The 11,919-nt window shown below is 41.4% G+C and overlaps 1 protein-coding gene across 1 annotated transcript in view; it reads left to right on the top strand.

Moving 5' to 3' along the window:
• The first annotated feature begins 8 nt into the window (after nucleotides 1–8).
• LOC103466705 (uncharacterized) overlaps nucleotides 9–11,919 on the top strand; it is a 17,264-nt gene continuing 5,353 nt past the window's right edge. The window contains exons 1-6 of the mRNA XM_008412480.2: nucleotides 9–4,319; nucleotides 5,024–5,107; nucleotides 8,570–8,791; nucleotides 10,152–10,803; nucleotides 10,916–11,227; nucleotides 11,316–11,488. Of these exons, the coding sequence (XP_008410702.1) occupies nucleotides 4,140–4,319; nucleotides 5,024–5,107; nucleotides 8,570–8,791; nucleotides 10,152–10,803; nucleotides 10,916–11,227; nucleotides 11,316–11,488 (1,623 nt within the window). The 5' untranslated portion in view covers nucleotides 9–4,139. The remainder of the gene's footprint in view (nucleotides 4,320–5,023; nucleotides 5,108–8,569; nucleotides 8,792–10,151; nucleotides 10,804–10,915; nucleotides 11,228–11,315; nucleotides 11,489–11,919) is intronic.

Below are 11,919 nucleotides of genomic sequence, written 5' to 3'. Positions count from 1 at the left end.
GGGGGGTAATGTCATTGCCTGCTGGTGTATCTGTAGTGGGGGCTCATTTAGATTTAGATTGGTTATGTGAGGAGAGAGCTTGAAAGGCCAGCTCATGTTTATGCATGAATCCCAAAGCATGCTGCGGTGGTGGAGCCCCGACTTAAAGAGACAGAGCTCAAATGCAGACACACCTTCTGCTTCTGAGGATAAGCTTTCATTTGAAGCCATGGCACTATCAGATAGAATTTAATAAGCACGTARCGGTAAGGTTGTTTGTGCCATTTTTTTTCGATCCATGATTTTTTTTCTTGTACATATCTGTCCTTCTTTTAATTGAAACAAAATTCAAATTTAGCTTTAATAAAAGTCAGTGTCACCATTCACTGCCTAACTGCGTTGCAGACTGTCGCCCTGGTGTCTCCCACAGCTGATACATCGCTTCCCCTATTACACTCACTCATACCTCAATAGTAATCAGTAAATGTCTCTGCAGAAGAGTTTGTTCAGCACTTCATCAGGTATAAAGTGGTTTTTATTTGGAAATGTGGTCCCTATCCATCTTTTAAATGACTTTTTAATGGTCGTCACACCATCCCAATCAATCATGTTGTAGAGCTAGCCTGCAAGCGCAAATACACTATTTATAATTCCTCCATTCTGCTTAAAAACTGACACTGCACCTTTGTAGAAATAAAAAAGGAATAGCAGTTTTTATTATTATTATTTCTGCTTCTCTTTTACTTATCTATTAGTTCTATAAAAACTATGCTGGTTCTTCTCAAAAGTAGGAGAGGACAACTTACATATTTTTGTTGTGGCCCACACTTTGTGACCCTTTTCCATGCCTCCCACTACGCTAAACCAGGCCCCCCATTACCCCACTGGCAGGCGGCCACAGAACTTTACATGTATAATGAGATACAAATACGCATCAGCAGGAGAGTGTCTATGCCACGCGTCTCTGTGTGAATATTACTCACACTTATTAGCTGGATTATGTTAATCTTTACACTCTTTGCTCACAGACAACAGACCCTCCGTGATATTGGGAATGGGGTGCGGGGTGGTCTTCCCAGTGAGCGCGTGTTGCAGTGTGTTTACGTGTGTGCATGACTGTATGTATGTGAGAGTGACTGCCATGTTGCCAAACTGATCTCCATTCAAAAAGGGCAGTCTAATTATATCACTTATGCACATGAGGAATGCACACTGACATCCGCATACAAGCCAAACATGGACATCTTGGACACCTTGGACAAAAAGAATCTGCGAGCTTAGGATGAATTTCCTCCTTTGCGAATGCATACTCCCCAGTTTGTACATACTTAACATTTCTTGTCCTTTTCTACTTCTGTTTCACACCTGTAAACAAACCATTTTATACTCATGTACTCAAACCATGCAGCRTGAGTTTATTTCTCTTTGTAGTTAGACATTTTAAATTACGAAATGTATAGGAATTCTCAAATTTACTGTATAACTTACATGTTTATTTTCTGAAAAAAAGCCTATTACACAATATTTTGGCTTATTTTGATTGCGATTCCCACTTGGGCCTCATCGTTCTTCTAAAATATTTTATACTCTGGTAGTTTTGACCATTTTAAACCCGACTTATTAGTTATGAAATAGAGTCATCTTCTGGGGGAAGTTTTACATCAACAACACATCAGTGTGTACCTATATAGGAGGTGATTTGTACTCCCTTTGACAACCAATAAATATACAGTCAAAATATTATGTCTTTTCAACTCAAACTGTGGTAAAATAATGACATGAGTCCAATTAAGAATATTTACTAGCAGTAAATTTACTTGCCTAAACCTCCCTTGGTTTGATTAGTGGTCATAATCTGTCATATTTAATCAAATTCAACAGGGAACACTTGGGTGAAAACCACAAGAAATATAAAGAGTGGTGTCACTATATTCTCATTCCATTTTAAAAATAAAAGTGTATGAGATAATGTGAAATATGAGTCTTTTTTATGACCATTTCTCATCATAATTTCACAAAATACTTTACAGCTTTAAAATGTATTACACAACATAATTTCCACATATGAATTTGTTACAGAAATGAGAAAGCGCAGAATAGCAATGTGTGTAAAAAATGGGGATATGACTTGGGAAATGGGTGAGTTGACCTGAAGCCACTGACAAAACCAAAAGCCTAAGCAATAATGCTTGTATATTTTAATTACTGCGGTCACAATGACCATATTTTACAGTAGTAGGCTATTAGTAGAGACTAGAAACATAGTTTAAATCATCTGTTGTCAAACTAGTTACACGAAATGTCCGCCTGGTGGTTCCAAATAGATGCATGGTTTGTATGAGATGTCCAGGTGCAGACGGCTCCATTTCATACCTGAGAAATTCTTCCACCAAAAATACAACAGTAGGAAAACATGAAGGGCAATATGACAACATTGGACAAAGTGGCACACCCTCTCACTAAGCAATGCATGACATGTCACAATTTTTCACAGCTTTTACATAATACACAGTATTTGCACTTTTGCATAGTCAACTGAAGAAGGAGACTGGTCAAGCTTCCAGAGGATTATAGCCCACTTTCAATGACTGTTACTGGAAAGTGTCCAAGTGCATATCCTCTGATTAGTCCTTTTTCAGACTGATACATTGATAGTATCCCTGTTGGCATGATTGATTGAGCCTGACACATTTTAATTACGTTCAAATTAAATGAATCGGCTGGCAGACTATAAAACATTGCTGTTTAATAACGAGSCCGACTATTTTCCTTTTTTTTCACCCCCTTCCTTCTTGCAATCCCATTTTGTTGGCCCGCRCCAAATAACCTCTCTCCATTTAATGATATGCAAATGAATTTTCATGAACCCCATGATCCTATGCGATGATTAAACTGAGATGACATTAGCTGCCATGCTGCTGCCACTGTCAGTGTTTCTGTCTGCCTCCTTTTCTTTCCCCCTATCTCTACCATCTCTCTCCGTATCCAGCCAACTGGTGATATTAAGAGGTTCATTGTCATGATTCCCTTGAGAATTTTCTTTGTGAGAGATGACATTCTGAATATCCAGTGTTGTTTCAGGGAAGTTTTCCCCTTGGCAGCAGCTATGGAGCTTCATCGCGTGAGGTGTTTGCTCTCAGACAACATGTGGTAGTAGCGCAAGCACTGAAGAAATCCGTGTTAGAACGMCACACAATTACTGCAACACAGTAACATGAGAAGAACATTTTTGKAGGTTTTCACATGTTTTCCATTTCCAGCTTTCCAGCACTACCATCACTCCTTTTCAGTCCGTATCCAACTCCACCTCTGCTGTCGCTTATTGTACTCCATTTGCATAATGAAGCCCAGGCTTAATTAAGATCCCACTGGAGTCTGGAGCCAAGGATGAAGAAAAGACGGATCGAGGAAGAGTGGAGGGAGGTGGGGGCTGGGATCAAGCGTTCCTTGGCTTATCCGCACGTGTCCAAATAGGAGGCGCAATTTAAGGGGCGCGGGGGGAGAGCGCTGACGAGCGATTAAATCACTAATTATGATCGGCTGTTAGAATTAGTGTGTGGCTGTTAATTAGCTGCAGATGAGATGCCCAGGCTGTTGCCCGCCCTTGATGACTCCAGCAGCATCCTCCCTGGATGGCAGTGGAGAAACACAGCTTGACACCCTGGAGATGATGCCAACACATCCCTCCCTTTTACASATATAGCATTCTGAGGGGATTTCCCTTTAAGAACATCCCAGGTGTGCAAGAGCAGGAAAGAGGCTCTTCATCATCTCCGTCCACCCACTCCCACTGTTCTTCGTTAAGCACAAATTCCTTCCACATCCTTTACTTCTTTTGCTCATTATTTCTCTTCCTCTCTAAGTAAAAATTCACTTCTCTTCATTCCATGTAATGTCCAGCAACTTTCCCTTCAGTGSAGCAGCTGGCACAAGGTCGAGTTGGCATCAAGGCAATGAGCCACACACTCACAAAAGCTCCATTTGTGAGTGTAGTTGTACCACGTTGTTACTATTTTTGGGCTGCAATTCTCCACTTGCTAGTATAGCTTTTGACAGCGCCCGTAAATGCCTCGTGGTTTTTGCTTGGCGTGATGCCATCTATCTTTTTAGCCTTTTCTTTGAAGTAATGTTTTTGCCAAAAAATATCCAAGGCATTTGAAATGTTCCGCTCAACATATGGATGTTTCTGTTTACAAATGCGTTGCCTTGGCAGCATGCCACCTTTCTTCTATTGCCCCGAAACCGCCAAAAGATGCCATCACAACCGCTGGCAACCGTTGCCCGGGCACTTCCTCTTGGCTTTGTCCGAGCAAACAGTGATTAGAGGCAAATCCTCTGAGGTGAGTCCCTTTGTTTTTGACTGCAACAATTCTCCGCCATCTGCTTTAAGTGCTTCGGGTATGCCATGAGGACAAACTGGCACACTGCCCGCTGGCTGGCAAGCTGTGGCTGGTAGAGAGATGGGACGAAAAGTCAAAATGATCAKCGCATTTTCAGAATCTATCGTACATTCAAAGCAGATGGTTGCTTTAAAAGAATCATTCATTTACATCTTCAGCATCCTTTTATGTCTTCGTCATTCATTCACATCTGAGAGTCATTCTCTGCAAGATGGTATCTCACTTACTTCAAAGCTCCGCTTTACCCGGGTCTTTTCCATATCGTCCTTTTCCCTGCCCGGTTTCCCGTTCATGACGCCCCACTCTGCCTGTGCCAAGGTGGCATCATAGAAGCACTGTGGAGGTCTGTTTCTCTTCGTCTTTCACTCTTATTCTCCTCGCCCCTTTGCCCATGCCCATGCCCGCCCCTGCTTCAGTCCTGACTGGATGGCACCGTGCCAACCTGCCACCGCCATCGCTCTCATTTGTAGTTCATTCTTCCATTGCCCTTCCCCCTGTCTCTATATTTCCGTCCCACTTTCTTCCGCTAATTTCATTTATTCACTTTTTAAATCGTTAACTCTCTCAGTTTATTACATATCATCGCCCACACAGCCAACATCAATTCACTGACACATTTGGAACTTTTTTTCTCTCCCTCATAGGACCGACACAAATTGTCTGTCTCGATTGTCATCTGGAGGACTATTTTAGCACCTGAAGGAATGATCTTGGTGGCTGCCCTGCAGGTAATTACAGCTGCGGTTACTTATTCCACTGAGACACGAGAAGGACGACCAAAGCACTGAGTTTGGAGAAAGCTGTGTTGTTTTAATTAACTTTTACCAACCCCCCTCTCTCTCCTTGCTTCATTTCACATCTCTAAGAGCCCTGAGCAGGTTGTGCTTGTTCTCACCATACAGCATTATGATTGATGCGATTATCAGTAAAATTGATTGTGTACCATTGACCTCACCCACTTTACGGAGATGACCTACGATCCTTTGTTTTTCCTCTTCCGCCCCCCCCCCACTCTTTAAATTCTGTTGTGTCAAACAAAAGCTGCCAGTGGTGGTGAAGCTATTAAGCAAATASTCTCATTATAACACAAAACATAATGAATATGTAAATGATGTGTGTAATTTATGCATGAAGGGAGACACTTCTGCTTTTTTCTAGCCGCCATTGTGTTCCCCCATATATATCCACTTTTCCTTAAAAATTCACACTCACGCCAATATTCTTTCTTTCTTTAGACCACATCCTGAGCGTGAATCCATGGGGAACCTCTGGAGGTTTTATTCTGTTTTTAACACATTTTTCATTGCTTTTAACTATGGTGTGCAGTTTCTAATAGCTTCTCTGACTCGACCCATTTTTCTCTGTTTCCCTCTTTTAGCTCACAATCTATCCTCTCCAAAAACAAACATTTGGAGCAACGCATTAAACCAACAACTTTGTGTTTATACAAGGTTACTTTTTCCTTGGAATATCAATGTTTGAAATGAACAAAGTAACAAAATTGTGTTATTGCTCACATCTGCATTTGAATATCTTTAATTTGCCCTCATGTGACTGCATGTGTTGATCTTATTGTGTGGTCCAAACTGTGTGGCATGTCCTGATAGACAGAGAGTAGCCTTCTCCTGTCTAGGATAAACACCTATAATACTCCAGCTCCCCTGGCAATCACCATAGCAACAAACCACGGTACTCACGTGAGTTGCATAATAAGATGTTCCCCAAGACCACGGACCATAAAGCAGAGGCAAACTAGACACCTGCAGCGATGGATGTGCAATAGAAAATACCCAATTCGAAACTATAAGCCAAATTCAACGTAGATCCGACTACTTATCGATAATCTCGAGACGCCTTGTGCGCCTTTTTCCGTCTCTCCAGTTCTAACAGGTGCTGATGAGCTGCAGTCAATGATTGTAATGAGCTATCGATCACCGTGGGAAAACAGAGGGACAGAGAGGGGCGAGGGAGGCAGGGGAAACAAGAGGACATACAGAGAGGCTGCAAGAAGAAAAAAAGAAAACCTGTTAAAAGCTCCCCAAGATAGAATACCAATACTTTCTTCAATCAAGCCCACATATCTTTTTGTTTTATTTAAAAATGGAAGTTATGGGACAGTGCTTTCTTTAAAGAACAGATGAGGGAGACTCAGAGCAGCTTCTGCACTTGCTGATTTAAAGATGACCATGCAGACATGCTTGTCATGACCGACTCCAGATGCCAGTGAATGGCACTGACGCAGTATCTCTATTTTCCTCGTCTTTTTTATGTGTGTATGCGGTGTGCATAGAGTGGAAGGCAGACAGCTTTAGGGGAGGGGGAGGTGCGTTTGTGTCTGTGTGAGCGTGAGTCGTGTGTGTGTCGGCTGGCGTTTCAGATAATGAAATGCAGCAGGGAACAAAGAGCTGGGGGCCCCTATTCTCTGTGCTGCAGCTTCATTTTCACTCCTGTCAGTCTATGATTCTTCCATAGCTTCTTTCTTGTGTACATGCAAGTGTGTGCGTGTGTGTGTTTATTTTTATATGAGCTGCTTGTGTTSTGTACCTGTGTGTCCCGCCACCCTCCTCTTCCTGTTAGCATTCTGCATGGCAGATTCCCCTAATGTAATAACTGTGTCTGCATGTCTAATTTACAGCAGGAGAGAGTAAATAGCCTGTGGTTAATTACAGTACGTGTGTGAGTGTGTGTGTATGCGTGTGTGTGTGTGTGTGTCGACATGCGCGTGGGTGTGTCAGGATGATTTATGAGTTGCAAATAGCTACACCACTGCCCCGTTTCTCCTCACTTAGTTTTTAATCTGTCTTTCCATTAATTTTCCTGGAGATGTTATTATGGTTTTATAMCGCTGTGCACGAGGATGCACGTGTGAATGCGCGTGTTTGTTAATGAGACAGAGGTGAGGACATTTTGTGTGTATCCAGCCTTACCTGAGGTTGACTTCTTACATTTTGTTTCCTGCTGTCCCTTCGCCTTTTCCTCTCCTCTGGTGCTTCATTCACTCTCTTCATTGAGAGTCGCAACGAACACAGATCTTTATTGACAGTACACGGTGGAACATGGAAACAGCAGGTCAATCCGTTTAGCCCAAGGGCCGATACACCAATTCACCAATTTGTCAGTGTTAGTTTGAGGGAGAAAAGCAGCTAATCTCTCCTCTCTGCTCTCTATTGATCACACACTTAGACTCCACTTCTCTGTCTAAACACTATTGATTCTCCCTCTCTCTCAATCTTTTTCCCTTCTTCCTCTCTTTCTGGGTTGCCTTCCGCACATACCAGAGCTCTTGTCACTGCTCTTCACATGGAAGTTAGAAAAAAAAAAAAAAAAGCAGGCCCTTGGTGCTGAAGCCTAAAGTCACATTTTTGATACTGCTTCTAATCATTTTCTTTTTTTTTTTTCTTCTTTTTGCAAGTTGGTCCACAAGTCTGGCAAAGCACCACCCCCTGCTGCTTATGTTCAAAATTTGCACGTTGTCTCATTAGAAAAATCAATTACTTAGCGACCCTTAAACAGCAGGGAATGCAGACCATGATTAAAAATTCACTGCTGGGTACACTGTCTCCTGGCTTTGTTGTTGTTTTCTTTATCTTTTTTTTTTTTTGTTTTTTTTGTTTCTTGCTTTCACTTCACAGTGTGCACAGCGAAAAAGGAACAAACCCTTGTCAAGATTAAAGCTTTGCAAGAAAAATAATAAAATAAAACACAAAGGACATGACTTCACAGCAACATTACATCTATCACCGCTGTGTTTGATTCTGTTTAGACGTCTGGAGCCCCTAGACGAACTTTCTGCCTGATTTGTTCAAATCAAGTATAAACTGAAGCAGAGGAAGCCCCGAGTATGCTGCAGACAATGACTTTTATAAACCATGAATTCATCTATGCGGCTCTACCTTCTATCTAATTAATGAAATGTAAACAAGGAGTTCCTTCTGTTACTCACATGGTTAGAACCGGCGAAGCAGTTTCACTCGTCTTTTTTGTCTGCTTTTTGTTACGTTTTTGCTCCCCCTGCTGGTGGGGTCAACTTATTACATAGGTTATAAAACACACACACATATGGCTTTTGTAACTACTAGTCAGCTGGTGTTTGGTAACGAGTACTGGTGGCAGAGAACGTAATGTTCGCCAGTTACATTTTACTTTAACACACTTTTACTTGTACTATACCGTCACTTTTCACATTTAAGATGCCTCACTCGGCCGCCGGTGACCAAGCTGCGGTGAGACAGATGTTGAGGGAGGTGCTGGTGGGTCGAGAAGATCCGGAGGGCTTCTTTGCGATGTGTGTGTCCGTCCTGGGGCACCAAGAGACTCGCTCACAGTTTCTGTCCATCATCAAGCCACTGGCCACGGCCAACATCCGGCTGCACTCTGTCCTCAGTTCCATCTACCAGGAATATTTCTCAAAGGTCAGTGAGGAAAAAAAGACTACATTAAAACATAGTGTGTGTCCACTTTTTAAATGGAAGCAGATAATGTGGGTTTAAAAAGCAGCAACATTTAAGCAAACAGTTACTCAAAAGACACATAGTTAAATTGGTTGCAGTAATAATTTAATACCATTAGCCTCCGAGCAAAATAGCAACAGGTAAGTTTAAAACTTTCCGACTATAGTTTACAAATTTACAACTAAGTAACATCAAACAGTTTTGTTAGTTTTGATCTTTGTCACCTATTTTGTTTCATAATTATTGCTATTCTTGCTAGCTAGAAAAAAGTTAATACTAATTGAGGTTCATTAATAACACCTGTACAATCATTAATAACACCTGTACAATCACTTTTTCCCCTCCAAGTATTATTTTAACACAAAGTAGTGAATAATTGTGAAGTGTAAAGTAAGTTATACATTATTTTAAACTTTTAATGTTTTTGCTTTTGTTTTGTTTTTTGTGCATGTTTGATTTAAAAAATAATAATCTAAAAAGTGTGSCGTGTCTTTGTATTCAGTCCTAATCAGTCAGTATGTCATAGAACCTGTTTCGTGGTATGCACCTATCAGAAGGTTAATTCAGTTACTCCCATGAGGTGCATCTCATCATAAACAGCATCAAACAGCTTACTTATTTTTGTGTTTAGCTAAATGTGTGTATTATGAAACTTTTTCATGACTTAATTTTTTTTTTCTGTCAGCAGCTATAGTCAGTTTTTACTAAACTTTCTTTTTCTGACGTCCCCGATCACTCTAAACATCTGTTGGATTTGACAGCACAATGGTCTGGGGTCAGAGGTCACCAACTACACTCCTTCAGCATGCCATCTGCTAAACTTGATGGCATGCTGAAGAGACACTTCAACCATTTGATTGAGTAGAGATGTATCTAAAAGTTGCAAGCAGTATCTCTTGAGGATTGGAGTTGGGGACCCCTGTCTGGGTTGACTTTGGAACATGCSTAAATTAAATCCTGTTTGTGCTAAAATTGTTATTTTTAATTTGCTCAATTAAGATACAGTGTATTTAGGACACTGTACCTGAGACTTTGAAGCCCAAAGTCTCCAAATTTTGGCCTTAATGGCAGATATTCTTGATCAACACATCTGATTAATAATTACCAGGCCTCTGGATAACTGGAGGAGGTATTTTAGTCACTTGAATTAACTGTGTCGGAACCATGAAACAYCTACAACGTACACATCAGTGACCCTTAATGATCGGAGTCAAACACTTCTGATGTAGTCCCTCAAAAAGGAAAATTAGTTGTTTGTGCAAATATATTTGAAATATCTTTGTTTTCATTAAAAACCCACATTTTTTTGTATTTTTTCTAGACGGAGGATGATGAGCTGGAGCTTGCTCTGGCTCTCTCGCTTCTGGAAATGAAGGATCAACAGATATCAACCCCTAACCAATTGCCCCTGCACCCTGGAGTCGGCGGCAATGCAAGCAGCGTTCTATGCAATTCAAACGCAAAGTCTCAGGGAAATAGTTGCACCCAACAAGAAGATGTACCTGGCAGAGAAAAGAGTGCCTTTGTGGCGCAGTCAATGTCYGGTAGTAAGGAAAACTCCAGAGAGAACCAAACTTATAAAAGTACACATGTTGAAGGTGTTGATAACAAATCACTTGGAACAAGCCAGGCTCTTTATGTTCCAGATTCCTCTACCTYGGTTTCTATTCCAAACACAGCATCCATAAGTGGCCAAGTTATGAAGGAGCAAGATTTTAATCTATCAAAGAAACCGAGACGTTCTAAAAATAGGCGGCAACGGCGAAAAGCAGCTGCCCAGCAGATTGTAGGTTTAACCCATTCTCCATCAGCGMCACCACCTGTTTTACTTTGGTTCAGGAGAGACCTTAGACTCTGTGATAACCCTGCTCTTATCAGATGTCTTGAGCTGGGTGCACCTGTCATTCCTGTCTTTATTTGGAGTCCTGAGGAGGAGGAGGGTCTAGGGGTCACCGTTGCTATGGGGGGAGCTTGTAAGTTGCCCTAACACTCAGACATTTTATTTGCAACGCTTTCACACAGCTGAAAGTTGATACAATCTTAATCTCCAATGTATTCACTGACTAAATGTCCTTTATTTAACAGGTAAATACTGGCTTCATCAGGCTTTGTCTCGCTTTTGTGCATCCCTGGAGCGGATTGGCAGTCATCTCGTCTTTCTCCAAGCCAATGGAGACGGGAACAAAGATGGATCTTCTCTGCATACGCTGAAAACATTAGTAAAGGAGACCGGGGCGCAAACTGTGATAGCTAATGCTTTGTACGAACCGTGGCTGAAGGAGAGGGATGATGTGGTCTTCTCAGCCCTGCACAAARAAGGCGTTGAATGTAAAATGTTCCACTCGTACTGTCTCAGAGATCCGTTTTCTGTCAGCACAGAGGGTGTGGGGCTCAGAGGTTTGTACTGACAACATTCACTTTATATTAAAGCTAAAATGAAATGTGAACATTTTGATCAGGTTGTTCTTTTTTTCCTCTGATGTAGGCATAGGTTCAGTGTCTCATTTCATRAACTGCTGCAGACAAAACCCAGGAGCTTCTATAGGTGTTCCTCTGGACCCACCAGTCTCTCTTCCTTCTCCTACCTGCTGGCCACAAGGCGTCCCATTGGATATGCTTGGCCTCGCAMGCATGCCACGCAGGAAGGACGGCACGATTGTGAGCAGAGACACTAAATAACTTAACAATTCAAAAATTTAAAAACCTCTTTGCTGCTTCCTTGCCTAGTCTCTCCTTTTAGCTGGAATTTATGTCTTTGTAGCTTAAAAATGAGCCACAGTGCTTGCATTTTCAGATGATAAATTGAACTGGTGAGATTTTCAAAGGTTGGCACTTTTTTAAAATACTAAGCTGTCCTTCAAATCTGTATTGGTCTTTATGATGCTGTTTGAACACGAATGTATTCCAACAAACCTCCGAAACCGTATCAAACAGCTATGATGATATTAAAATACACAGAGGACAACTCTCYTGATTTAGTGACTTCAGAAGGCAATACTGGATTTTATCTGGAGGTATTATAGCAAAACGGGACTAAACACAGATACACATCACAATTTTAGATTTTATTTAGCTATTTCTGAAAAAAA

The sequence above is a fragment of the Poecilia reticulata genome, linkage group LG6 (genome assembly GCF_000633615.1).
Source record: "Poecilia reticulata strain Guanapo linkage group LG6, Guppy_female_1.0+MT, whole genome shotgun sequence".
In the NCBI taxonomy this organism is placed as follows: Eukaryota; Metazoa; Chordata; class Actinopteri; order Cyprinodontiformes; family Poeciliidae; genus Poecilia; species Poecilia reticulata.
The sequence above is the reverse complement of the archived record's forward strand: the minus strand, read 5'-3'. Positions and strand labels throughout refer to the sequence as shown.